Below are 26,666 nucleotides of genomic sequence, written 5' to 3'. Positions count from 1 at the left end.
CATTTTTTTGTTAAAAAGTGAAACCCTAGAGAATTATGATGATCACACCTTGGTGCTCTCTACACAGTCTCTGATGCTTTGCATGATCAGCCTGTAGATCTCATTGCTTTGGGGCTGTAACACAATCTTTGGGGCAGACAGGATGGCATCAATTTGGAACAGGGTGGTACTTCCCATCAGTGCAATGTTGAAGGCCTGAATGCTCCTGAATGTGAAGGTTATCAAGAGGGATGTTACAGGGGCTGAGAGATAATGTATGCGATTCAAATAAGGGGTTGATACAAAAAGGCTCACTAAATAGATGACTCCATAAACATTGACTATTTGTATTTACCTCATCACCATCTTTACAAGGGAGTCGAACACTTTGCCTTCCCAGTGCTTATAATAATCTGCCATACTTGTGGCTTTGCCACTGCTGCTTTGCATGATCAAGTGTTCTGTTTTAGTGATGAGGGGTCCAATGTCAGCATACTTCCTGCTCAGCAAATGCACAGTTTTTGCCCGCTCTTGCTCAATATGTTCACAGAACTCCTTGATGCCTTGGAAAAAAACAACATGCATAATGTCAATGAAAATAAGTTTGAATGATTTTAATCAAAAGATAATATTCAGGGTTCTTTTACCTGGCAAATTGTTAGATTTATCTGGGACTGGACATTTAAGCAGGTTGGCCATCGCCATAGACTGCAGCTTGGAATCAATGTCTCTCTCATTGTTCTGAATCTGATTGACAACAGACTCAAATTTAGTGACAGCCTGGAGAGCTTGTTTGATGAATTCAGGAACACCTAAAAGCAAATAACACAGTTCATCTGAATTATTCATTTCATCTGACCCCGAATGTGCATAAATAAGCGTTAAAGGGATTAAACATTTCTCTGTGTGTATGCAACATACCTAAGGAACTCCACTTGAGTCTCTTGCACCCAAAATCCATCACTTGTTTGACCTCTATGATCTCTTGAGCCAACATGGTGAACTGTGCTTCACTCAGGCTGTCCATCACAGAGTGGTAGCAGGTGACAATTTTTTTCAGATCATCAACATACCTAGGTACAAGGATGGAAAAGGCAATTGATTGTTTTTGTTGTTTGGAAATAAACTCTACTCTCAGCTACAGAGTTTGTCTTTCTTTTACCAAGATTACACAAAAACGTACTGAGCTTATTTCTTAAGTTTGGTGGAAGGGTGGGTATGGGCAAATGAAGAATCCATTGACTTTTTGAGGACAGACACACACTTTTTTTCAACCTTTTTGTGAATTTCTCCTGATGAAAAAAAGGAGGACTAATATCCATGAGTGCTAGCAATTGTGTTGATATATTTAAGGGGACTGTAAGGTATGCACTACATTGAGTGCCATTCAAGTTACCTGAATAATTTGGGCCACTGTAGAGTGACATTTAGAGCTAGATTAGGTAAAGAGAAGCCCATTAACTCCATGTGTTTTGTCTCGGAAATGATTTCCCTGATCTCTGTAGCAAAGTTCACATGGTATTGCACATCCCTCTGTAATCTTCCTTCCTTTGGGGGGACATCCTTAGAGACAGCCTGAGAATTAGAAAAATCCAAGCAAACGGTAAGAATAAGAAACAAGGAGTGTGCGACATTAGTTTATATGTATTTTTCAAAATACAGAGCATGAGTCAAAAGTGATGTGAGAGATAAATACCAATTCAGCTTGGATTTGGTTTGGAGAGGTAATCATGACCAACAGGGCTTTTTTCATTAGCAATGGCAATCTGTGTTCCGTCTCCGCCAGCCAGTTCTCATACTTCTTCAGCTCATAGTCCCTGAACTGCATTGCCATTTGGACATACTTGTCCTTGGCCTGAGCAGAATGCAGCAAAAGTCAAAGAAAGGGTTTCAAAAACATTTTGGTGTTTGTCACCTTACAACAGTCCAGTAACTCACCACTTTGCTCTGCATATTCTCCAGCGTCTCTGGCTGCTCCAGGAAGGTAAGGAGGGTGTGTTTGATGCGATACAAAAGAGATCGGACCCAGCTGATGGCTCCTGCCACAGGAGGCTCATCCATATTTAGCGGTGGTTTATCCTTGTTTGCCTTAAAGATTTCATGTATGTTGTCCACCTACATCAAGGACAAAAATACTTAGGCACTCTGCATGTGGCACACATTGATTAATCTCTTCAAAACTACACCAATAGTATATTTTTAGTTGAACTGTAACTTCCAGGTTTTATTTTCATTAATAAACTGAACCTGGATCTGTTACAGGTATATAAGATGCATGTCGTAGTTAATAACTCAATTTTGTTTGTAGCAACGTAGTGTAACGTTGCAGGTTATTAAGGTTTGAATCATTCCTTGGATTTAGTCACTTTGCACAACACCTGCATGGACTAACTGTTCCTCCTTTCTAATGATCTGATATTATCACATGCAATTTATTCAATTGAAACTTCATGGCAGAATACCTCTTTGCAATACTGAGCCAGTATGTCATTGAACTTGCTCATCAAATGTTTACTGATGACCTCTCTTGAGCGGATGTGCTTGAATTTCAGGAGCATGTCAAAGCCGGCAGCTGAAGAGCGAAGTGTCTTAAAAGACTGATCAATGAAGTTGATGGCCTCTTCCTCGATAGCCTGTGCAGACATATGCAAAAAGTAGATCAGCTTGATAACTAAGGGAAAAGGACAAGTGCATTGATCCTGCTGTGTTTAATTACACTTTTGATTCAGAACATTTTCAGGGCTTCTGCATAGTAGATGCTAAACTCACATGAGCTGTAGTGTCGAAGTCTTTCATGATGGTTTTCCAGCTGCTCTTCTTACACATGTTGAAAGGATTAAAATTGACCCCCTCAATGGGCAAAACTAGACCATCCACTCTGCACAGCACTTCATCGATGCGTTTGTAGTCACCAGTCACACTTTTCAGCTCTGGACCAAAGATGTTACAGAACTCCTCCAAAACCTGCACCAAACAAATCCAGGAGAACCATCAAAACTGAGGTGCCGTTCAGTTACTGAGTGAGGGGTAAGTATTTAAAAAGTTTATGATCCCTCACCTGCAAAACATTGTTCAGATCTTGGCAGATGGAAGCCATGTAATCAGTCCTCTCAAACAGTCTCCTGCGGTCAAACTCCCATCTTGGATCTCTTGCAGATTCTTCAATTTCAGCGCGCACCTCAAAGTAGGTCGACTTCCATCGGTCCAGAACCTGTTTAGCATCACGCACCTTGGATTTGGCAACTTCCCTCTTATCTCTGTCCAGGGCACAGCACAATGTTGAGTTATAATCCTATGAAGTATAGTTTATGTCAAATGTATCTATGATTATATGTGAATTCAGTCGTATCTATTCTGAACATACCTAAACAACATGTTGACATCAATCACTTGAGACACACGTTCGCACAGCTGCCAGGCAATACGCTCCATCAGAGGGACCATACGTTCATTTGTGTTATAGTGAGAAGAGATTATCCACACAATTTGCAGGCTGTCCATCAGATGAGGGATTGTCTCCAGGATCACAGCAAAATTTGCACCAGAGGCCAGATTCTACAAAAGACAATGGTAAAATGAAATAAAAAGTTAACTGTGAGGATAGAAGAAGGATTCTGTCATCAATATTTTCATTTCAAAAAAGTGTGTTTCATGTAACTGCCAATAATTGTTGGTTACAATGTCAATCAAAAAAAAAGATAAAAATAATAAATTTCGAAAAATGTGCTGCTCACCATGAAGTGTCTTTCCAGCGTGCTGAGGAAACGTAAATTATCATCTGACTCAACACGGTATTTATTAAGTTCAGCAACTGTTCCTTCCAGGGTCTGAACAATGCCTGCATCTGCTTTGGTTACCACCTCCAGGATTTTCCCTACCATCGGCTGTTTGAGCTGCTTGAACAGAGCACTCAGGATGGAGGCACGCTCCTGCCAAAAAGTGATCTCAGCCATAGGGCCCGGTGCCTGGAGGAAAAAGGACAGACATTGATTTTTCAGGCTCAGGTTCCAGATAAAAGGCGAACACAAATACACAGAATAAAATTCATATAGGAGGCATTAAAAACAGATTTCAAATTGGTATATGTATTGTATTGTATCACCCTATGTATGTTTTCCTTGACCTAATAATTTAAATTTGAGCTGACATGGATTTAATCCTGAAGATACTAAATTAAACATTTCAGCAGCAACACGCTAAAATTTTGGTCTTAACCTCAAGTTTCTTAACTTCGATACCACCAAACCCGCCTGAGTTGAAAATCTGAATACAAGAGAACTCTCAAACCTGTGGCTTTTTGTCTTGCTGCTCCTCAATAACAATGGTAATCTGAGTGTGCCAGTTCATTACACACTGCTCCAGCTTCTCCACCATCTCTGGATTAGAAAGAAGCACATCCACCTCTGGCCGTAGGTCAATCTCCGGCATGTCCAGTGTGACCTCATCTGTGAAAAACATGGTGATCTTTAGATGTAATTATTATTAAATAGAATGAAAAGAGTTTTAAAACTGAGCAGGTGTAGTATATCTAAGGCTTCCTTACTATTCTGCGATGTGAATAACCTTTTAACTTTTGTTGTGTTTTCTTGAGGACTTTCGATTTCGATTTTTTCGGATAAATTAAATAAAACAAACCTAGAATCTGAAGGTGTTGGAGAGTTGTGTTGATTAGTCCCAAAAACTTGTGTGTCCTGTTGAGCAACTCGTCACGAATCATGACTTGCTCACTTGACTTTGCTAAATTATCCTCTTCTCCCTCTCCACTGCCGTCCTTGTGAGAAGAAACATCCTCACTGTGATAACCGGCACCAGTTACCTCCATCCGCTTCACAGAAAGCAAAGGTATGTATATCTGAGAGGAAACAGACACACAGTTATCATCCTGTACTAATTATTCAAAAAACAGTGAGACTTTGTGGAAATATGTGGATTTTCTGTTGGATTTAGAATCTAGTGGTTGTGTTTGGTTGTTGAGGAATTTTACATTTTCAAGTTTGTTCCGCAGTACAAGAAGGGGGTGTCCTCTGTGCATGCCGATGTCAAACAGCCTGGGCATCAGGATATTGGCTTCAGTCATGTCCAGTGGCTCAACAATGGTCTCTAAAACACAAATAAGAATCTGTTGGTTCAGACTGTTTTTAAATGGAATAGACTTCAAAATGCTCGGTTGGATTCATTCTCACCCTTTGTGTTCCTGATAAAGTAGAAGACACTGGATTTCAAAAATCTCTCCAAGTAATTGTTGACTGCTACATGAAGCTCAATGTGATAAACCACTTGAGCCTCAGTTCTCTGAAAATTCAAAAAAACCGACACAATTCAAAACCTAGTTTTAATACAATTAAAATGAATAACATTAACATTTAATTGAAAGTTTAATTAAAGAGTATTAAAGTTAATCTCACATGGCTGGGACTCTCTTCATCTGTCTCCTCTGGTCCTGTGGTTATCTCTGTGCCTCTTTGAATCCCGGTGTTATTGCCAGCATCTGAAGGGTCGGTGTCTTTCCTCCTCTCTGAGGTATTACATGTTTCACTTATCTTTTAATATTTAAAATACAGTACAAAAACCTTCTCTTATGCAATCAATATTTCACAACATAGGACTAGATGGTGAATATATCGCGCACGTTTGAAAATCTTCTGCACAATTTAAGTTACCAACAACCAGCCGATGTTAGCAGGTGTTTTGGCCTTGAAGTCAACGATGAAGGCCGAACTTTAGGGAACACTGAGGCTAAAGTTAAATCTGACTGGCTACTGGCTTTTATGGCAGCACAACAAAATGTATTTAATTCGCTGCAATGTATAATTATTACTATTATTATTATTGTTATTATTTTATTTATAAATTGCTTGACCTAGTAGGCTACATAGATATCATTTGTATTGAATTACTCTGGGTCAGTGTTTGAAGATCTTATTCCGTGGGCCCCCTTGATGACTTTGCGCACCTGGCCCTCAATCAGCCTCTGCACGGCCCTGCCTCGGTGAAGGCTAATAACACTGAAGCTAATTCACCTGCTGGAATCTGAACTTCCACTTCCTCCTCTCGAATGGTTTTGAAAAACAGGAGACACGAGGGCGAGTCCTCCTCGGAGAGCAGGTTCAGGTAGCGGAGGACTTTCTGCTCCTCCTCTCCGTCGCCTCGGCTCAGCAGCTCGTCGAAACTCTCAGGACACTTGTTCAAGTTGAAGCCGGCGGACACTCGCTGTCGGATCCACTCCACTCGTAAATCGTCGTGGACCATGTTTCTATCTCTCTCTCAGCAGCCAGATGTGAACATGTAGAGTCACCCCCCCCCCCTAAAGTCAACTACAAACTACAAACCATCACTGGGACGTTGTTGTAGTTTAGAAGCTACACGTTGCCTTGGTGACCATCAAACCTCCCGAGAGTTTGGTTCCCAGAGAAGAGACTGGAAGGCATCAGCCTGCCTGAGGTGCCTGACCTGTCTTTTTAGCTGAACACAGCTTTAGTGGCGTTTTTGTTTGGCATGTTAATTGTAATTACTCACTGATTCCTTTTTCTGACTCTGTTGTAATATTGTAAATTTTCCAATTGCGGGACAAATAAAGGATTATCTTATTTTATTTACAAATGTCTGTATTTATTTATATGCCTTGTAAGGTGACCTTGAGTGCTGTGAAAGGTGCCTATAAATAAAATGTCTTACTATCAAATGCAAGCTGTGTCAATATCTCAATCTTTTATCACTGGCTTGTCTCTGTAGCTTAATTAATGGAATAATGGAAAAACTTAATCTGATTATCATTGATAATCAAAATAAGGCTAAATTTAAAACAAATTATATAAGAATTAAGCAATATTAATAACCATATACATTTTCTCCCCAGAAATGACATTTTCTTAAGGGTCTGTAGACACAAGATTTAAGTGAGTTAATTTGGTCATATTTAAGATGTAAAATGCTGCAGCATGAATTGGTTAAATGTCTTGTGAACAAGTAACTGCAGCTATGGTCTCAACACAAAACAATTCAGACAAACAGATTTTATTATTGACAAAATGATGAAAATAGGATTTTCTCAAAACAACTGGATCATGGAGTGCTTGAAAAATTTTGACTGAATTAGAGGAAATAATCACAAAATGCCTTTAACCCACCCACAACACGTCAACGTTAATTAAGCCAAACATCTCTTGGCCCAATAATTGAGACACCATATTTAATCCATTTTAGAGCTTGCTACTAAAGGTCATGACCCTTACACACGTGGCAGCAGTTTACTAAAGCAAACTTTATTGCCATTACAAAAGTGCAGGTCAACAATTCAACAATGATAACATTTAGTCTCCCTCGCTTAGGAAAAAATCCCAATACCAGTTCTTTATCATACTTACAAATTCACAAAATTAGAAAATACCAGTCTGTTATCGGTATATCATTCAATCTTCTAATAACCAATCACAGTGTTGATTATGTATAGAAGATCCTTCATAGTAGGAGACTTCTAACAAGCAGAGCAGGGTCAAATAATCAATAATTTTAGTTTTTCATGCATGGAATGTTAAAAATATACAGGAAGCTGATGCGTAGGCAACACTGTGAATGCATAAAAGTAGAAATCTCTTGACATTAATAATCATCTTTAATGCTGATGCAACATTTTAAAATAAATTAAAAAAGACACATTCTGCAAAAGTATATACACCTCAGCACTTTTCAATACTAAAAAGTCAAAAATACTTTGCAGTGTTTTGGTACCACAAAGTAGGAATACGAGAGGAATCTGAAGAAAGATACAGTCATTTGGTTGTACTTAGATAAGGCAATCAGTGCACCTAAGAGTTGAAGAACTATGTGTCTGTTAGGAGGCTCTCTGCCTAGTGTATCGAAACCAGATCAGCCCAAACTAGATTGAAAATACTAGAATTAAGATACAAAAATTATGCTGAAATTAATTATCAAAAACAACAAGATGTAAAAGAAACTGAAGAACCCAGAAAATAAATAAAGAGAAGACTTTATCTTTTATCCTGGTTTATCAGCAAATCCCATGAGAGGACCAAAAGTGTTGTCCGAGTAGTCAAACCTCGGGGGCCAACCATTTACTTATTACTGTTATCTTAACTAAGTTATCTCATACTAAAATCATATGTTGTTGATCATTAATTCTACATTAGAGGGATGTGTTTCTCCATATAACTGTTGATGAAAATCCAATAATAACTCAAAAGAAAACTGATGGTTTTCAAAATACCAATTGCATTACCGTATATATTTGACACTCACACTTCAACAGTGACGCATACTGATCCAGGATCAAAGTGCCCCTGTTATATAAATTTGTAATAGGAAAACTGTATTTTCTCAACAATACATTCTGCACAGGCTGTCCGTTTTCCAGGAAATCCACAGTTTGTGAGGCTCAACACAAAATGTCTTTACTAACTAATTCAAGAAGAGAAGAAAAGTCTGAATCACTTCATGACATCGCTGGAACATGTCTGTATGAGCACAGAACCGTGTTTGCTCGTTTTGGTTCTGTTTACCAAATCCACAGTATTACCAGGTAGTCCTTTCACATTAAGCCATCATGCTCAAAGCTGGAGGGCATCAGAGAGAAGGTGAAGGGGCAAAACTTGACTCCAGTCCCACCGTAGAACTTATTCTGAAACTCCACCCTGAGGAAGAAAAACAGATGCTGTCAAAACAAATAAATAAAACAAAACACTCGGGTAATTTATAAAACTATTGGCACTGTCAATGACATATGTGGGCAACTTTAGGAGTTAGGGTTATTCTTACCAGTGCAGCCGGAGTGCATGAAGGAACGCAGACAGACTCTCCATTATCAGGAGGATGGACACAGTGAGAACGGCAAACAGGCCGAACACAGGCACCAGGAATAAAACTCCAATACGGGTGTCCGTTCGAAGTCCTACTCGCATCACCATGGCCCACAGCACCTCGGACAGCTCTGTGAAAGCACCATCCATTTAGAGAAATGCAAAAGAGACAACAGGTGTATGATAACTACTATTAGTCATGATATATATATAATATAAGACTTGTCAATGATCTACATGTCCATTGGACTCCTCTTAATGTTATTAAATCCCTTTTGTGCTCAGTCTGTGGTGGACAGGTTTGAAGGAGGGACAAACTACCTGTGTGTTGTAATGCAAACCCCAATACTCACGGGCATGTGCCAGGCTCAGAGCCCAGAGTCTTAGATAGGAGGCTGTGTTTGAGATGCATCCCAGGCAATACTCTATAGTGTGGATGGCCTGATGCAGGAACTCATCTGCAAAGTCAAACTAGCACAACAAAAGTAAAACTCAGCATGACCAACAGAAACCAGTGAAAGAAGAACAACATTGGTCCCTTTTAATTAAATGGTTATAATGGTTTTATGCTGTGCTGACCTCTTCTTTCTTGTGCTCTGTACTTGTGGAGAGATCACTTTCACTGCTGCCCTCCTCCATGTCATGAGCCCTCATCAGGTATAGCTCCTCCTCACTGTTACGCCGCACACGCTCGTATCCCTGAGCAAACACAGGCACAAACTAATCAGATGTGCATATTTACAGTCAACGAACAAATATTTGGAGACGGTTTTTTTTCACTCATTCATAGACATGCATTTCAAACACTCACCCTGTACATTCCTATTCGGTGGCTTCCCTTGTGAAGCCAATAAAGGTAGATGGGTTTGCCCAGGAGTAGGACAGGCACTGAGAGAACAGCAATGACCACTAGAAATACCTGCAGGCCAGCCTGAGGAAGAAGCAGCAAAAAACACAGCATTAGTCAGTGTGAGTAATTGTATTTCACTTGACATTTGATTAAATCTGTTCAGCAAGTACAGGGACATATATTACACCGATGCAGGAGTGGAGCTTTCCATTGGATTCTCACCTGTCCTGGGTAGAGGGGCGACACTGCGTCACCCTGCATGAGGAACATATTAATGAAGTGGATGAGGATGCTCGGGGCCAATCTGGAGTCCTTTGCAGAGAATGCCAGCCACTTGTAGATAATCATGAACACCAGGTAGCCAAACAGACACAGCAGGAACAGCAGCTCAGGCAGAAATACCAAGTACAGGTTGTACTTTTTCCTAAAGTGCCTGTTTTTGTTGACAAAAAGAAGGCAGGTTATTAAAAACTGTAACATCTAAAGAAAAATATAAAGAAATAAGAAACAAACTGGTACTTACAAGTGATTGTAAGTGCTGAGAATGACCCCAAAGCTCATGTGTATGACGCCCAATATCACTGACATCTTCATCTTGTAGGAGTTCAGAAATGTTAGACGGTTGGAGGCCAAGTTCCAGATCTTTGCAACAGAAAAATGACATAATCTATTATACAATAAGTAGTTTTGAGTGGTAAAAGATAACAGTCAACATTGTTGTAAACAAGGGCAACCTCAATGAACTTTGAGTATAAATAAATAAATCAATGAAACCTGACCTAATAACCTTATTTAATCTTATAAAGAATAACCATGTAACAGATGTACTATTGTTCCTGAGGTAATCTAATAATGTTATTTTTACCAAGAGGATCCAATCATTTCAATTCCAGGAACTCAACTTAGTTTCTTTTTTAATCACACAATGTGTGTCCCTGGAACATTACCACTAATCAAGCAAATAAATAATGAGTGATGATTTCAATAAACTGATCCAATTTACTCTTTTGGTACAGAATATGACTGCTCAACATTAAGTCTGCACGATATTAGGAAAACATGCGGTAATGTTGTTGAGGGTTGCGATGACGATATGTAAATAAATAAACAAATGCTCCAATACACAGTGTTAAAGAGAGACAGATGGAGAGCGAAAGACAAAGAGAGCCGTTACCTTTCCCTGTCCTGTTCTGAGACTACAATAAAGAAGCGACGCAATTCTTTTTTTGTAATCAACTGCTTATAGACATCAATTTGGATCAGGACAAACGTGATCACAAGCAGTTTATGTTTATTTTAACATTTATTATCTAGGGTAGTAGGGCTTCATCTTGGCCAAATATGTTTAAATGCAGAGCAGGAATGCATAGCACATGTAACACCATTTATCGTAGTTCAAGCAGTTTTTGTGAAACATATATTGCATATGTTGACATTGCGATTGTTAAGGAATTTTTTAGCATCTCCACACATTACTGTAAATGCCACTTACTATTGTATATTACACTATATCTGTACAGGAGAATAGTGCCTGTCTAATTCCATATACACACTCCCTTCTCTCCAAGTAGTACCCCAAGGTCAGGTTATAGATAAAACGGCCAACTAGCAGTACATTGTAGTGTCTACACTTCATATCTAACTCAGATGCCCCAGACAGAAAAGGCACCAACTTCAACTCTTTTCTAAAATTACACCAGTGGCAAAACTTAAAGACACAATGTGATTTTAGGCATTGCATACTTAACTATCCAATAGGATGTGAACCCCTACATCTAACATATAGAGAGTGACAGCAATTCTAGCCCTTCATGGATGTGCTGTTGGAATGGGTGACGCAAGTAGAGGGAGATATATGAGGATGCTGTGGGAGACATCTTCAGTCTTGGGGGTGACAATTGCTCATGTTACTCTGTTAAAGTTTGTAAATTGTTTAACCTTCTGGTCTCATTGATGCATCAAGTCTACATTAAAATCTTCTTAAGACATCAACTGCTGCCTGAGTTCTTCTTTCACCATCTTCCAGAAAACTTGCATAACATAGTGATGACGAAAATATCGTGCAGCTCTACTCCACATCACTGGCATAGTACTCAAAGAAACACAGTCCTACACACCTTTCAAACATTTAAAAAGCCTAACAAAAAAGTTTTTGTGGGAATGTCTGAACTCTTAGTTAAGAACTTTAATTTAAAACACATGTTGCCTTGCACACCATAGGATGATCCTAATCAGTTGCACTCAGTGACATTTAAAAGATTTAAAATTCCATGGAGTATCCAATCATTAATTGGGATTGACCAATATCATGTCTTTTGGAAATCAGTGTGATGCATGATGACTCCTCATCAATACTCTCTACTCACCGGGTCGATTCCTAGCGGATATGGTCCTTTGAAAACTCCTGTAATATTTGGATCCAGGGAGAGAAAACGGTTCCCAATGAGATCTTCGGGCCTGTTTGTCACAAATAAAGCCACAAGTTTGTTCAAAGAATGTGATGACAAATCAAACAAACTTCTCAACTGTAAATATTTTAACATGTATAACAGGTTGTTCATTACATGTCATAGCTGTAAGAAAGGTGGAGCTGGGTTTACTATAATGATAAATTCAATTTTGTAATGAATTACTTACTTCCACACATTCGCTGTGAACATGGCCTTTACACTCCATCCAGAACCAAAGATGTTCAGGGACTTTGAGAAGCAGTCATTGTATATCAGACCAGTGTAGATGGAGAACAGGCCCATCATCAGGATGATATAACGGCCCTCAAAGAATGTGTTCCAGATCTGCACATAAACACACTCACTTACACATCAGACCTGCTGTTGAACACACACTCTGGTTATACCCTGGTTAACTGAGTATTAGGTAAAACAGTTTCTCAGCTTCGGAGAACTCACTCACCTCATTCCTGGTGTTTTTAAGTTTGCGGTTGTTCTCGTACAGCACCATCCAGAAAGCAAAGAGAGCCATGATGAGTCCGTGACCCAGATCCCCGAACATCACAGCAAACAGGAATGGGAACGTGATGATTGTGAACGGAGCTGGAAATGAGCAAGAGAGAAAAAAATATACTTCTAAACTGCAGCAATACTAAGATCAAAAAATAAAACTATAAAAAGAACTTGATATTAAAATCTAGCAATAGAGTAAAACATAAAAAACAATGATGAGAAAACATTAATTTGCAAGTTAGCATTCATTTGGATTTTTGGTTATATCAATAATTCAATGTCACTTTTTGGGACTTTTTCTTTTTCAAATACATATGCATGTTACTGTCGCATCTCAGACTTCTGATACACTGCATATAGACCTTGTAAAATGTTTAAACTGATAAATAAAATTCCCATGCACATTTCTACTTTCCAATCTCATTTGATGATAGATATGTAAACATACAGAGGGAAAAACTCACCAGGGTTAACCTCCCGGTAAGTTCCCACTCCGTAGGCATCTACAATGTTCTGGAAGCCAGAGGTAAATTTGTTGGTCCTAAAAAGGGTTGGGGGAGTGTCACTGGTGGGGATGCGATTGACAAAGGATGGAACTGTCGCTCCACTTTTTCTCTGAAATATCCACGTTAAAAAAAAAAAAATCACAATCTCAGTATATCAACACATTTTAACATCTGACAATCACCACAACAAGTAGGGGAAAGGGACAGTGGATTGTTACATCAGCAAATATGGCATAATTCAATCCTTTAAGTGCTAAGTAAAAAAAAAAAACTCTGTAGGGACACTTCAGTGCACCCAATAGTGTGTCTGTGCATTTTTTGTCATCCCAAATACAGGGTGGTCTTTCAGTACCCTAACCGGGGCAAAATAAAAGCACTGCCTAAATACAATACTTGCTTTTATGATAACAGTATCCCACCTCATGAAGTGACTGTCCCAGTTAAATAAACACAAAAGCAAAGCCTGCAGTGAGTAAAAAATAGAATTTACTCACCGATCCTTCTTCCAGGGCCCTCCGCAGGGTGGGGATGTCGTTGACCGGACACCACACCTCAGCAATCAGACACTTGTTCGTAACATCCAAACTACACAGGTTCAGAATGTAGTAGATGGCTTTAATCTTCTTGACCTGGATGACCCAGGTGTACACAGATTCTGAAGCCTTCATGGAGACCTGTTTCAGGTAGTCCTCTGTCCTATGAAGTACCTGCACACAGGAAGAGATAACGCTGTGTTTTAAAAATATATTCAAGACTTCCAAGAGAAAATAAAAAAACATTTTTGGAATTTCTATGATTGTCAGTGGAACATTACCAAGAAAAATATTTACCACTTTAAACAAGAAGCATTTTATTGTTTGTGTGTGAATAAGATACTAAGACATAGGAAAGACATGAGCATTTTCAGGAAAAGGGAGAGGATGAAAACAAGAATGCATGAAAGAGAGAAAGAACATCCTGCTGAGGCCTCGTGTGGATCATGTGCTCCAGGGAGTGAGTGGGGGCAAACCCACTTTCCAGTTACAGTGGGTTATAGCTTCCAAAAGATTCACGGTGCACTGCCCCACACCAGAAATGACTGCGAGGTCTGGCTCGCAAGAACAACAGTTGGGTTAATCTTTAAGAAAATAAATCAGCCATTTAATTTTGCTCTTTTAACACTAGAAGACTGGCTTAAAAGAAAAACCCTTGCTGTACGTAATGTGACTCACTGAACACAAGATTTTCTGCCAACTTGTTTTAGAAAATGTTAAAAGTCTTGTTTTCCTTTATCCTAAAAATCCATCCCCCAGGGCAAATAACTCCCAGACAACTCATGTTCTAAATCCTCCAGGTTGCTTTTTAACAAGAGACAAACTGGGAAAGTAAATTTTTAGTGAATGACAAACAGAGTAATGCATTTTTCCATCACTAATTAAAAAGGCATATTTAGACACTTAAAGAAATATTTCACATACTGTGTGCAGGTCCTGAATGCGAGTTTTAAGTCCTTCTACGACATCATTCCTCTCGTCATTGCTCGTGGGATAGGGATACAGGTGACAGTGGTAGCTATGGAGAGGAAAAAGATAATATTATTCACAACTAAAAAATACAGGCGAGTTTTAAAAAAAGCTAATCTAATCAAACCATTTTCTGCCATAAATACGTGTAGAGCAGCCACGTGATCGTGTGTTGCGGAATAGTTACCAGTCACAGATCTTCTTTACTTTCTGGCCAATTTGGTCTCCCCAGTAAGAGATCAGAAACACCATCCTTTTGGTTGGCTCCCCCTGCAAATAAGAAGAAAACAAAGGGGGATGTGTTGTTAATCAAAGATAAGACCAGTTTCCTCTATTAACAACAAAGTGTCACTTAAAGTCCAGAGTTCATTTTTCTGTTCAAAATCTATATTTAATTAAAAATTGACTTATTTGTACCAACCTGATTGATGCAAAAACAAAACAATAACAACAAAACAAAAAGTACTTGTGACTGAAAGTTAATTCTTGATCTTGGAAATAGCAGCATTGCTCTCTAAGTGGTTTTTGAAAAGCATGACTGGTGCTTCTAACTTGAAGTCAAGCCTCCTCTTTTCCAACCATTCAGAAACACATGTTAACATGGTTGTACATTTTCCAGTGAAGTATGTCCTGACATTCCACCAGTGATCAGTTTCAGCCCTGCATGCCTGCCTTCTGGTCAAGCAGAGGAAACGGATAACTGGATTAGTGCTGTCACTCAGTATGAAAGAACACGATCACAGTACTCATTGTGTATGTGATCAGCAAGGGGGATGAGAACAGACTTCACAGCAGCTTCACTAGTTTCATTTTCAGTGTCTTCACTTTGTATTTATTACTGTTTCAGGACTGTCTTTTGCTTTATGTCATTTCCACTGCGCTACACTGCTCTGCCCTCTGCACTGCTGCTACTTCACTATAACTGTTATCAGAGATGACCTGTTGCACAACACAGTGGGAGGTTCTCCGCTCAGATGCATTCTCAGAAGAAACAAATCCAGAAAGTCCAGAGGCTCTGACTCAGACATTTGCCTTCACACATACACCTCCTCCAGAGAAACTGCAGAGAATCTCTGAAGTTCTGTGCATGTCTGAAAGCAGCTTATGAAAACAAAATAAAAAGGGGAGTGAGTATATGTGCTGATATCTTAATCTCATGGTGTAATGCAGGGAAGAGACATACAAAAATGCAACCTCAGCAGAAATGGTGCACAGTTTTCCTTGAGAAACTTACTGTTTCAGGATCTTCCAGATATTCCTCGACCTCAGAGTAGCTGAGGATGGTGTAGCCTTTACAGACTCTCCACAGCATCCGCTCAAAGGCTTCGATCTTTACCCTCTGAATAAGCCCAGAGATGAAACTGCAAGTGAATGATGTAAACATTTATTATCAGCATAAGGTATACACATGCACCTATTAGGGAAGATAAACTTTTATCCTAAAGCTTATTAACAGTATATGAAATATTAAAGATTAATATAGCAACCATTGATTATTTTCGATGTAAAATATATGGTGCAAATGAGAATGAAGTTTGTGTGTGTCTGGTTCATGTCTCAATGGTACTGTTGCTGTTCAGAGTCAATACGGTCACAAGTGATCAGCTCCACGTACAGGTGTTACTGCACCCAAGATGCATTGAGATACGATCACTCATTACCACACTAGGAAGTGGTACTAGGTCACATGTAAACGACTTCTACTAGGCTGACATCCTCACAACGCTAGGGTTTCACAATTAACCAGAATCATTTTAACATGTCTCGGTTTTTCACATTCTTTGAGCTATCAGTACTGAAAGACACATATTGATTTTGCGATCTATCAAATTCATAAAATCTTATTTCAAAGCAGATCTCAGCACAGCGCCTCGATTTGCTCTGCTCCCTCCATGACACTCTGTAACATACATACACACACGTCAGTGGTCACACAAGGCACTAATTATAGACTATTCCCACCAAACTGGTTCTGTGAGCAACATGATGTTGGCAGAGAGCCAGAGCTTCACTTGACTTATTGTAACTTGTGAATATCTGGTCTCTCAGGTGTGGATACAGAATATTTAGATTGTAGTGGGAGACAGAAAACCATTTAACCATTTAAGACAAACTAAACGTGCAACTGGTCTCATTTGAAACTCTTGAAATGTGTATCAGAAGCTGCTCACCTCATTTACTTTTTCCTCATCATCACATGATATAACGATTTCACACTTTAAAATGCCATGATGATTGTGACAGAGCCAGGGTTTACTGTCAACTCTTAAATAAACCACACTCCATGTCCAAACACTAACATAAACATAACGCTGATATGGCCAACAGGATTTCATTCCTCACCCCAGTTTGGCTCCTAGCCTCTGCATGCTATTGTAATCCATCACCGTGTCTTTTTCTAGGAAGGGGAACTCCTCATACTGCATTTGCAGGGGCTCTCGCTAAAACGTAAACACAAGACAAACAAGGGTTAAAATGAAAATCAAATCAACAGATTCCTCTTGAAACAGTGTGAATGTAAATAATCTAGCCCAAGTCGACCCACTGACCTCACACGTTCTCTGTACAAAGCTGCGGGTGACCTGCAGCATGTGTGTGTACTCGATCAGCTCCAGCAGATTCTTCTGCAGCTTCTCTTTATTCCTAGTGACTTCCCCCAGCTCCACTTCTAGTCTCTGTAGCTGCTCCTGTGAACACACACAGACAACCAGTGATCAGCAGCATGACTACAACAATTATTTTATTTATTTGTTTAAAAATAGATTTGGTGTCATCTTCCAAAATGTTCCAGACTGGAGGAGAATATAAATAATTAAATCAATTAATTTAGTTTCAGTGGCAGTAACTCAACACAATAAATTAAAAATGATCTGTGAACAAGTTACTAACCATTATAGCCATGATGTGCTTCGGCAAGGGAGCCACTGGGTTCACGTCTCGTTCTGGCAGTGAAATGTCTGCTTTCTTAATTTCCCTCAGAAGGTATCCTGTTAAAAAAATAAAAAGCAGTTGTTTCTGAGACCTTTACAAAGTTTGCAAATTCCACAACCAGCCTTTGAACAGCACTGGATTCCAAGCAGAGTCTAGCACTGTGGCTGTCTCTTCTCTTAATCTAATAAGAAACTAGTTTAGTTAGCTAAGGGTGGCATTTCATTCAAGTCAATACAGAACCAGCTGACAATTCTCATGACTGCAGGGTCACTGGCTGTCAATTCAATTCAATGAGAAAGGCCCTCTGCGGCTTCATGGATCCACAGCACATTGTTTTGATCTCGACTACAACTAACTAGACAGAGTAGGAACTTCTTAGACGGCCCTATCGTTAATTTGTAAATTAGCTATAAATGTGATCTCACCAAGAATCCTCTCCACTTATTAATGACATCTTTGTTTTGATCCTGTCAAACGCCAACCACACAGACCACTCGGTGACTGGATAGGGGGCCTGATTGGTAAAGTGCATATTAAAAATCAATGTGATCTTACCAAGAATCCTCTCCATTTCTTCACATTTTTTGATCTCGTTGACATGTTTTCGCTGGAATGTGTTAACACTGGGATTGAGCTGAAAAAGGCATAAGACAAAGTCAACTATTTAATGATTAACAATCAGCGTGGAAGCAGCAAAGACCCTGGGGGCAAACGCATCATAACCCCCTCAGCAAGCACCTGTAAGGCCACTTGACAGGAGGGTTAACCCCCTGATCTGCTGTGTTATGAATGATAACAGACCCCGAGAAGACAGATGCATGCACTTTGTCCACTCGGCAGTAACTTTCACAGAGACAGAGACGAGTGGATACCGGGACGTGTGTGCACTCACGTCTCTGAACTCCACCAGTCCCAGCTCCCCCAGCTCGCTGATGCAGTCGTACGCGGAGCCGGACTGGAGGAAGAGCTGGGCCAGACACATCTCCTCGCCCCGCAGCAGGGAGCTCATCGTGGCACTGTGGGGGGGTCCCTGCTCAGCCGGCGGGCTAATGCTAACAAGCGAACTCCTGCGGTTTGAGCCAAGTCAACGTCAGCGGCGGCCAGTCGAGTCTTTCTTGTCTTTCTTGGTCTTTTTCATGTTTAGCCTCCGGTGACGGTGTCTTGACTTCACACAGCCCAGAGTTCACAGGCTGGTTCCTGGAGGCTAATGTGGGAGCTAACCAGCCGAGGAAGCGCCGCCGACACCTGGGTGAAACACTCGGCTCGTCACGGCCGGAGGTGGAGACGTGGAGGTCCTGACGCTACAGCCGCCGGGCTCGCATGTCCTCAGCTCCGCTCCGGGTCTGTGAACTTTGACAAACCGTCCCCTGGTTGTGTGTCCGTCTCCTCCACGTCACTTCACCTCACACTGTTGCATACGATCAACTTCCCCAGCCGAGCCCTGCACCAATGAGAGCAGCCCGCTGGAGTCTGCGCACTGCGGATACGCTCTCTGCCCTCAGCGCTGTCTTGAAGGCTGCAGGTAGTGACGTGTGCTTCCGTGTCGAGCCTTCGGAGCGTGTGTCCACGAAGATAGTTGTGAAGTTCGTAACGAGGCTTGTGTTGATGACGTTTGTGGTGACGTTCAAAGCTTCGCGAGCCGTCCGTACCACGTGACACAGTCAGGAAATGGTTCGCGGGTTTGGCGTGAGATTCGAAATATAAGGGGCAGCGAAACGCAATGGACCCCCCCTCACCTTTTGTGGACTTGGGACTGTACTGCGTGTTTGTTTGCACAAAAAAAAGAGAAACCGCCTGAAACCCAGTTGTTATTTTTAAATAAAAATTAATAAAATGTTGTCCATATTTTACGTGTTACATGTTGTCCCTAGTAACACAAGCACATTCACATCACAACCCTCTGCCCAATTTGTTTCCACTTTCCCTTTTGATCCCGCCATTGTATCATAGAGACAGACACCATATTAATAAGTTCATAATTTTTGGTTTGGCATCACAAACATCCTTCATTGATTTATTCAATTCAAAGCTTCACACAACAAAGCCATGGTGTCATTATAAACACTCTGGTGCAGTGTTGTAGTCCACAAAACACTTTTGGAGTTCCAGGGGTAAACAGCGTTGCAGCCAAATCAAATACAGTTGAAATAATGGTGAACACTTTTTCACACATATAAGAAGAACAGAAAAATTTACATAAAATGCCTGTGGTGTCAACCGACATTCAAATTCCACTAGAAAAAGCATCCTTTACTCCATGTTTGTAGCCTAAATATCCCCTGTTACCCTCCTCCGGGCCACAGTCGAATATGAATGTCGGGGCTTACAGGAGACACCACAGGAGCAGTATTGAGGCACTTTATGGGGGTTTTCTGTTTTGTTTTTTTATATTTGAAGAATCGGTCACCATTTTCTTCAACTGTTTTGGATTTGGCTGCAACGCTTGGTTTACCCCTGAAACTCAAAACACTTCAAACACTTCACCGACCCCTCCATTGGCATAGTGGGTTTAACTGTCCGTTAAATGCTAAAGTAAGAGCACCCCAGGAAAGCAACTAGTACATTTTACTTTTTAAATGAGTACTGATCACAAGACCTGCAACAAAAAGATGTACAAAACAAACCATCGTCAAATGTTGTTCAAAGCAGTGGAAATATAAAGTCGCTGTTTCCTCGAACATTAACACTACTATACAAGTGGAAAAGACAAATTAGATTTATTTCAAACTCTAACCTTTAGTCTATATCAAGGACTGAAACTGCCAAAATAAAAAATAAATAAATGAAAACATTTCTATATAAATAAATGTAGAATTACAATCTCGACATTGAAGGACTTTAAAAGGATAATGTTATCTTAACCTATTGTTGAGGTAGTAAAGGGGTCCACACACTTAAGGACCAACAGCTTTGTTTTGACTGTTGTCATCTGCACAATAGTGAATCAATATTGGGCTTGTGGATGATTACCCCTTGTGGAGCGTCTACAACCTGAATAAACAATGACTCACAGTTGAACCCCGAGGCAGGAAACTAACTGATGGGTGGGACTGAAATAAGATTAGAAGTTCTAACCACCATGTCTGACAAGGTTGTCCTCAAACATATGATGGAAACAAATATTGTGATTGAGCCTGAAATAAATAATAGAAAAATATTTTATTACAAAATAGTGCAGCAATACAACTATTTACATTCCCACAAACATATAACCTGTATTATAATTAACAATAACTAATGGGGAAAAAAGGTGAAATTACATTTTATTGAGCTTAAAATAGATACTCTAGTTTAGCTGGATATTCACTTATTATTCCGCCAAATATTTTTCTTCCTATACATTTTTCTCTTTCAGAGAGCTTTCCATGCCTGTCGGATTTGTCTCCATGGAGTCCCAAGAATTGAGGCGGCGATGAAGAAGAAAACCAAGATAAGGCCCTTAGCCAGTGACTGAGAATATGGCTCACCTGGGGAGGAGAAAGGTAAAACAAATCAGAGGTGGTACAATCAGTATCCATTTTCCTACTTTGTGTTTTTTGCACGTTGTACTTATTCACACTATTTACAATTTTTCTAGCAGTTTATTGTTTACTAAATAATCTCCTAAAGTAAACAATAAAATACAAAATTAGACAGATTCCTACCTGTGTAATACCTGGTGAGTGGAAAGGCAAGCTCAGGCCAACACACATCATTCCTATTACAATCATACTCTGTGAAGTTAATCTGAAACCTAGGTGAGGGAAAAGTCAAAATACTCTCAGTTAGGATCAGTCAGGCAGCTGATACAAAAAATAATAATTAAACGTCTCTCCTTATAAGGGGAGTCTCAGTGTTTCAGGAAGCACCTGGTTTTTGGTGGTTCTGTGTTGACAGGGATGTCTGTAAAGGTGACTGAAGAGGTGATGGGGAGTAACCAAGTTTCCTGAGGGTCCACGCATGGAGAGATGTCACCGCCTCCACAATCCAGAGACCAGGTTGACATGCTGTAGCTACAAATGATCAAAATAAGATACACATGTTGGTTTACAATGACATTTGAAATTGGACTCAGGACATTTGGTAACTTATATACTGACTGTGAATACAATTTATTTTTCATTGCGGTGAGCAACCTGACACACCTGACTTGCAAAGCGCGGATTTCCCTCTGAGGTCTGCCCTCTATCGTGCCATCGATAAGACTCCAAACTTGGATATGCTGGTGGAATTGAATCCCATAGCAGGAACTTGTGGTGTCTTCTATGGTTGTGCTTGAGTTCAGCATCACAACTGGAATATAGATGTTACATGTCAAATTCAGCTAAACCGAAAAGATATATTGTGTTGAATGTGCTTTATAAGTTAAAATAAAAATGTATCAAAGGTTGATTTGAGTTAATTGTTTATATACAACATTCACTTACAGGTTATGTTGATCCAGTCTGTCCCAGTTAGTGGATCTGGGTTTCCAGTCCTTGCTACATATGTGGCTGTAGTCAGATCAGCTTGGAGAGAAGCAACTGTCTCTCTAAAGGAAAAAAAAAACTATATTTTATCTCAGTGCAATTTCAGACATAGACATCAATCAAACATGAGCTACTGACCTCAAGAGATCACACTGAGTCAGATTGTGTCGGCTGACTGGCAGCAAACATCCTGATGTAGAATTCTCCCCAAATAGAACGGGTGTCTTCTCCATGTTGAAACAGAGTCCATCACCAACTGTCAGTTGGATCAGAAAATGGCAGTGTCTTTAAATCTAGTTGCTTTTATTGAAAAATTGATAATTAACTGTCATATGCTTGCAGTGAGCCAGTAATCAACATCACTTTTTACCTGATTTCCAAAGGTTGATTGACGTCCTCTGTATTGACCCTGTATTGTTGTCGAAAATGTCCATGATTCCACCAATAACAGGCCTTCCCACCTGGTAACCTGTCAATGAATTGTCAGCGTTACTCACTAAAGTTGTCACAGTGTGCACTATTTTCTACCAAACAGTTCACTATCACAACCACTCTGCGGAATACATTACATTACATTAGATTGAGCTGCTTTTATCCAAAGCGACTTACAACAAGTGCATTCAACCACGAGAGTACAAACCCAGAACAACAAGAATCAAAAACGTACAATTTTCTTCAAGAAAGCCAAACTACTGCTATCAGTAAGTGCCATTTAAGTGCTACAACATTTTTTTGTTTAAACTTTTTTTAAAAAAGGGGGGTTTATGTCGCTCTCACCTGGGTTCCCTGAATTGGGCTCACTCATGAAGTCCCCATTGAGAAACACAGCAGAGTACCGTGTAGTTACCACCACTGTTCAGAGGACAAATGCAGATGTTAGTTCAAAGTCCATTAAACATATCTCTGAACATGCATCTAGTGATAAGTCAAATCAAGGGCGAGATACAGTGTTTGAACACTTACCACTACCATTCAAAGGGACGGTCCCAACAGTACGTGTGAGTGTGATATTTGTGATGCTATTTTCTTTCCAGTAGAATTGATAATCCAGTGCTAAGGTCACATTCTCACACAACAGGCTTTCTGCTTGAGAGAAATGTTAACATTCAAATTAATGGACAATTAAAGTTGTTGATTCTAGTGATGATATGTTGTTATCCACATACCCGAAGTCGCTGCACCGTTTGTGGTTGAAATACTCTGACTCGGGTCGGTGGCCACTTCATCAGTTACCTCCACTATAACGTCACCTTGAAGGACAAAATAAACAACATTTTAAAAACACACAGATTCAAAGACGTACCAGGATATACCAAAAAATGTTTAGCAGAAAAAACATATACCCCCTTCGCCATTCTTCACTTGAATCCTAAAATCCCCTGGTAGTGTCTGTAAAGGAGGTTCAGTTGGACAGGTCCGTAGCCGAGTTACACACTCGACTTTGAAATTCTTCAAGTATGCCACAGGTGCATTATTTACACACTGGCCGAACAACTTCTGTGAAAGACAAATATATAAGATGATAGTTGCTACATAGAATAACACATATAATCTAAAAACACTGTACTGGATTTTGGTGTAAACAACATACACACAACTAACCTGGGGAATAGTTAAATATTGATCATTTAATGTCAAAATGGGACTTCCTTCAACATAAACATTAACTGGGACTGGGGCTGACAACACTGGCCTGTGGAAGGTTGGACCAGGTTTGGATTTGCTAGACAAGGAAAACAGCAAAAGATAAATAATAACGTGAAACAAACATTAATAAAGGACACAAAAAAAACATATATTTAGATTCACATTAATGACTCACACTACATTTCCTCGGTAAAAGAGCCCAAGGAAAGGGTTGTTCTTAGGTGGTGAATGGACACACAAAAATGAAAACCAATCTGGGGAGTTTTCAGCGGACTGCACAGAGCACTGATAATCTGGAGGAGGAGACACTTGTCCACCAAAGGGACCAGGGAGACAGTGGGATGCAAACAGTGTCAAATCTTCATTGGAGCAGTCCTGAAAGAATGAAAAATTTGTCAATTATTGGTAATCAATGGAGAAAGAATTACATCTGCCAAAGTGAAGTGTTGTTGAAACACTACAGCAACAAATACCTTGTCACAGCAGCAGCGTACATCACATGCTCTGAATGTGAGATCACAGGGACAAGGGCCCAGTGGTTGGTACACCTGGTTTGGAATGCTTGTTTTGTTATCTGCTGTGGACAGAAGATTTATAATTATTAGAAATGTAACCCTCTCTTAGTGCTTACATCCCATAATGAATAGACACTCTTTCATTTAAATTACCTGGTGCAGCATTACCAGGGACCAGCAGTGCATGTATCTTGGCCTGGATCAGCAGTGATGCCTGAGGTGTGTCGCCCACACAAGCAGAAACCTGAAGCGTCTCCAGCACACACAGTGGATTAGAGCAGCAGTCTGGGTCCGTCTCATTCTCACCACACAAATGAAGACTTCTTTCCAAACTCAGCTGAACTCGTACCGCAGTCTGAGGCAAGAAATAAAGAAACGTTAATAAAAGGGTGGGCAGTGCAGCGGTTAACACTTCTGCTTTGTAGTTTGGATCCTTAGTTGAGTTAGCATATTCTCCACCTATCTCTGGGTACTTTATTTCCTCCCACAGTCCAGAGATGTGAAGATTGGGGTAAGATTAATTGGAAATTCAAAATGAAATGTGTGAATTTAAGAGTGAATGATGTTATCCCGCTTCTTGCCAAATGTCATCTGGGATTGGCTCCAGCTCCCTTTGCTGCCCTCAAGGGATATGTGGTAATGATGTATGGATGGAGGGATGGAGCTCTGAATATCAGCTCTGGTAAATGAATGCGGTGTAAACCCTGTTTAAGTGCCTCAAACTTCACCTTCACCCCCTTATTTAAATCATTGGTAAATCTGCTTAAATTAGTGTGTGGTGTAAGGTTTGATTCTCACCTTTCCCACCTGCTCTCTGGTGAGCACCCACTGCGTTACCTCAGCCCCACATGACGGAGGACCAATGCTTCCTGTGAAAGAAAACAAACCAAATCTGTCCAACATGACCACAGACTGCATAATCGCAAGGGAGACACATGGCTGCCTTCCCTCTTTCTGTTAGTGACCCCAGGGTTTATCCGAGTAACCAAACACCACTCATTTCAATAACGAGACTAAATAAAGGCTGCTAGTTAGGAATCCAAGTTAAATAGGGAGTTAATATGATTTTGACTAATGTCAAGTACTGTATTATATTAGATGTGATCATATTCAGGTAAAATTAGCTGCCACAGAGACGGAGTCTCCTCTGGCTGGTACCTGTGGTGCTGGACGGAGACACTGTCCTCACACTCAGGGACATGTTCGACGAGTTCCCGAGCAGAAGAGCGGACACCACTGGGCCAGAAGCGGTGAGATGTGAAGGCTGGAAAACTGTCGAACATAGTTTGTTAGCCGAAGCTGGACAGTTGATTCAAAACGACCGTTACTGCCCCAACTTGAACAGGTTAGCAAGATGCTGCTCCAGCTAAGGAAGCGGCTGTAAAGTACAACCGGAAGTCTGTGCGGACATGTTCCAGTGACTTACCGACGACATTTTGAGTGTGAGCCAAGGTGAAAAGCATGAGAACACCCAGGAGCTGAGGGGAGGTGGACACACCTAGCACGTTAGCCATTTGCTTCCCTTCAGAGAGTCGCCATGTTTGTAAACCGTGTCCTGGCAACGCACCTCAGTCTTCTTCTGGAGAAGGGTGGGAGACAGAAGGCCTCTCAAATAAACAACAGCGACCTCATCTGGTCTGGATGCTAGAAATGTCATACTAGATCAGCAATAAGGGTAATTTCTAGTGATGGGTCCTCCCGTGTCGAAGCTTCGAAGCGTGTGTCGAGTAATCCGGGATGATTTTTGTGAAGCGCGTATCGAGGCTTGTGTTGATGACGTATGTGATGACGTTCGAAGCCTCGCGAGCCGGCCGAACCACGTGACTGATTCAGAAAGTGGTCCGCGGGTTTGGTGTGCGATTCAAAATAAAAGGGGCCGCGAAATGCAACGGAACCCCCCCCCCCCCACACACACACACACACACACACATGTACTTCTCTTGGGACTTTATTGTGCATTTGCTTGCAATATATTCTAGAGTATTGGCGGGGGGGGGGATTCATTTTTTATCTAGTACAAACTTGCGGTACCTTTTCTTCGTACCCCAGCTTCATCTGTGTCCTGTGAAAGGATCTTTTCTAAAGCAGGCGAAATTATTTCAAAAAAAAAGAAACCGCCTGAAACCCAGCACTGTTGAAAAGCTGTTGTTTTTAAATTATAATTAATAAACCGTTATCTCTATTGTATGTGTTACATTTTGTCCCCCCACACACATAAGCATAGTCACAAACCCAGTAACACAAGCACATTCACATCACAACCCTCTCACCAATTTGTTTCCACTTTCACTTTTGACCACGCCATTGTATCATAAAGACAGACACCATATTAATAATAATCGTTTATGTATTGGCATCACAAACATCATTCATTCATTTATTCAATTCAAAGCTTCACACACCAAATCCATGGTGTCATAATAATTACATTTACATTTAATGTCCACTTGATGGCGCAGTAGAGCAAATGAAGCCCCATGATGCTTCGGCCCATGAGCGAACAAGTTGGATG

At 40.4% G+C, this 26,666-nt stretch overlaps 3 protein-coding genes across 5 annotated transcripts in view; all 3 read right to left on the bottom strand.

The window, feature by feature from the left end:
- The window catches only part of LOC133001564 (dynein axonemal heavy chain 10-like), a 31,076-nt gene extending 24,848 nt beyond the window's left edge, over positions 1-6,228 (bottom strand). Inside the window, exons 1-19 of the mRNA XM_061071171.1 lie at positions 6,000-6,228; positions 5,385-5,494; positions 5,163-5,271; positions 4,964-5,079; positions 4,783-4,831; positions 4,615-4,737; positions 4,267-4,424; positions 3,714-3,944; positions 3,344-3,534; positions 3,038-3,236; positions 2,749-2,943; positions 2,442-2,612; positions 1,918-2,094; positions 1,676-1,834; positions 1,376-1,554; positions 901-1,052; positions 627-791; positions 335-542; positions 49-205 (exon numbers count right to left, since the gene is read on the bottom strand). Coding sequence (XP_060927154.1) covers positions 49-205; positions 335-542; positions 627-791; positions 901-1,052; positions 1,376-1,554; positions 1,676-1,834; positions 1,918-2,094; positions 2,442-2,612; positions 2,749-2,943; positions 3,038-3,236; positions 3,344-3,534; positions 3,714-3,944; positions 4,267-4,424; positions 4,615-4,737; positions 4,783-4,831; positions 4,964-5,079; positions 5,163-5,271; positions 5,385-5,494; positions 6,000-6,228 — 3,078 coding nt within the window. The remainder of the gene's footprint in view (positions 1-48; positions 206-334; positions 543-626; positions 792-900; positions 1,053-1,375; positions 1,555-1,675; positions 1,835-1,917; positions 2,095-2,441; positions 2,613-2,748; positions 2,944-3,037; positions 3,237-3,343; positions 3,535-3,713; positions 3,945-4,266; positions 4,425-4,614; positions 4,738-4,782; positions 4,832-4,963; positions 5,080-5,162; positions 5,272-5,384; positions 5,495-5,999) is intronic.
- Positions 6,229-6,977: 749 nt separating this feature from the next.
- On the bottom strand, positions 6,978-18,970 carry atp6v0a2b (ATPase H+ transporting V0 subunit a2b). 2 transcript variants are annotated; one of them, XM_061071122.1, is made up of 20 exons: positions 18,437-18,970; positions 18,100-18,178; positions 17,503-17,600; positions 17,163-17,300; positions 16,957-17,054; positions 15,848-15,974; positions 14,801-14,883; positions 14,569-14,662; positions 13,606-13,818; positions 13,070-13,220; positions 12,556-12,695; positions 12,280-12,437; positions 12,009-12,099; positions 10,166-10,284; positions 9,865-10,075; positions 9,604-9,723; positions 9,372-9,491; positions 9,146-9,263; positions 8,752-8,923; positions 6,978-8,627 (listed from the first exon to the last, which is right to left on the bottom strand). In XM_061071122.1, the coding sequence occupies exons 1-20, from the start codon at positions 18,551-18,553 to the stop codon at positions 8,525-8,527; spliced, it is 2,550 nt and encodes an 849-aa protein (XP_060927105.1). In that variant the 5' UTR covers positions 18,554-18,970; the 3' UTR covers positions 6,978-8,524. The 2 variants fall into 2 exon arrangements, with proteins under 2 accessions (XP_060927105.1, XP_060927106.1); XM_061071123.1 differs by lacking the exons at positions 18,100-18,178; positions 18,437-18,970 and adding an exon at positions 17,970-17,978.
- A 1,755-nt stretch (positions 18,971-20,725) lies between these two features.
- Positions 20,726-25,921, bottom strand: tctn2 (tectonic family member 2). 2 transcript variants are annotated; one of them, XM_061071508.1, is made up of 19 exons: positions 25,722-25,921; positions 25,581-25,632; positions 25,313-25,426; positions 24,953-25,023; positions 24,308-24,509; positions 24,113-24,216; positions 23,815-24,014; positions 23,595-23,715; positions 23,336-23,489; positions 23,159-23,242; positions 22,956-23,078; positions 22,770-22,844; positions 22,363-22,461; positions 22,131-22,248; positions 21,951-22,054; positions 21,669-21,816; positions 21,393-21,536; positions 21,189-21,277; positions 20,726-21,011 (listed from the first exon to the last, which is right to left on the bottom strand). In XM_061071508.1, exons 1-19 carry the CDS (start codon positions 25,809-25,811, stop codon positions 20,896-20,898), a joined length of 2,208 nt encoding a protein of 735 aa, XP_060927491.1. In that variant the 5' UTR covers positions 25,812-25,921; the 3' UTR covers positions 20,726-20,895. The 2 variants fall into 2 exon arrangements, with proteins under 2 accessions (XP_060927491.1, XP_060927492.1); XM_061071509.1 differs by having other exon boundaries at positions 22,956-23,075.
- Between the last annotated feature and the right edge of the window lie 745 nt (positions 25,922-26,666).

Source organism: Limanda limanda, chromosome 5 (assembly GCF_963576545.1).
Source record: "Limanda limanda chromosome 5, fLimLim1.1, whole genome shotgun sequence".
In the NCBI taxonomy this organism is placed as follows: Eukaryota; Metazoa; Chordata; class Actinopteri; order Pleuronectiformes; family Pleuronectidae; genus Limanda; species Limanda limanda.
Note: the sequence above shows the minus strand (reverse complement) of the source record. Positions and strands in the feature narration are given on the sequence as shown.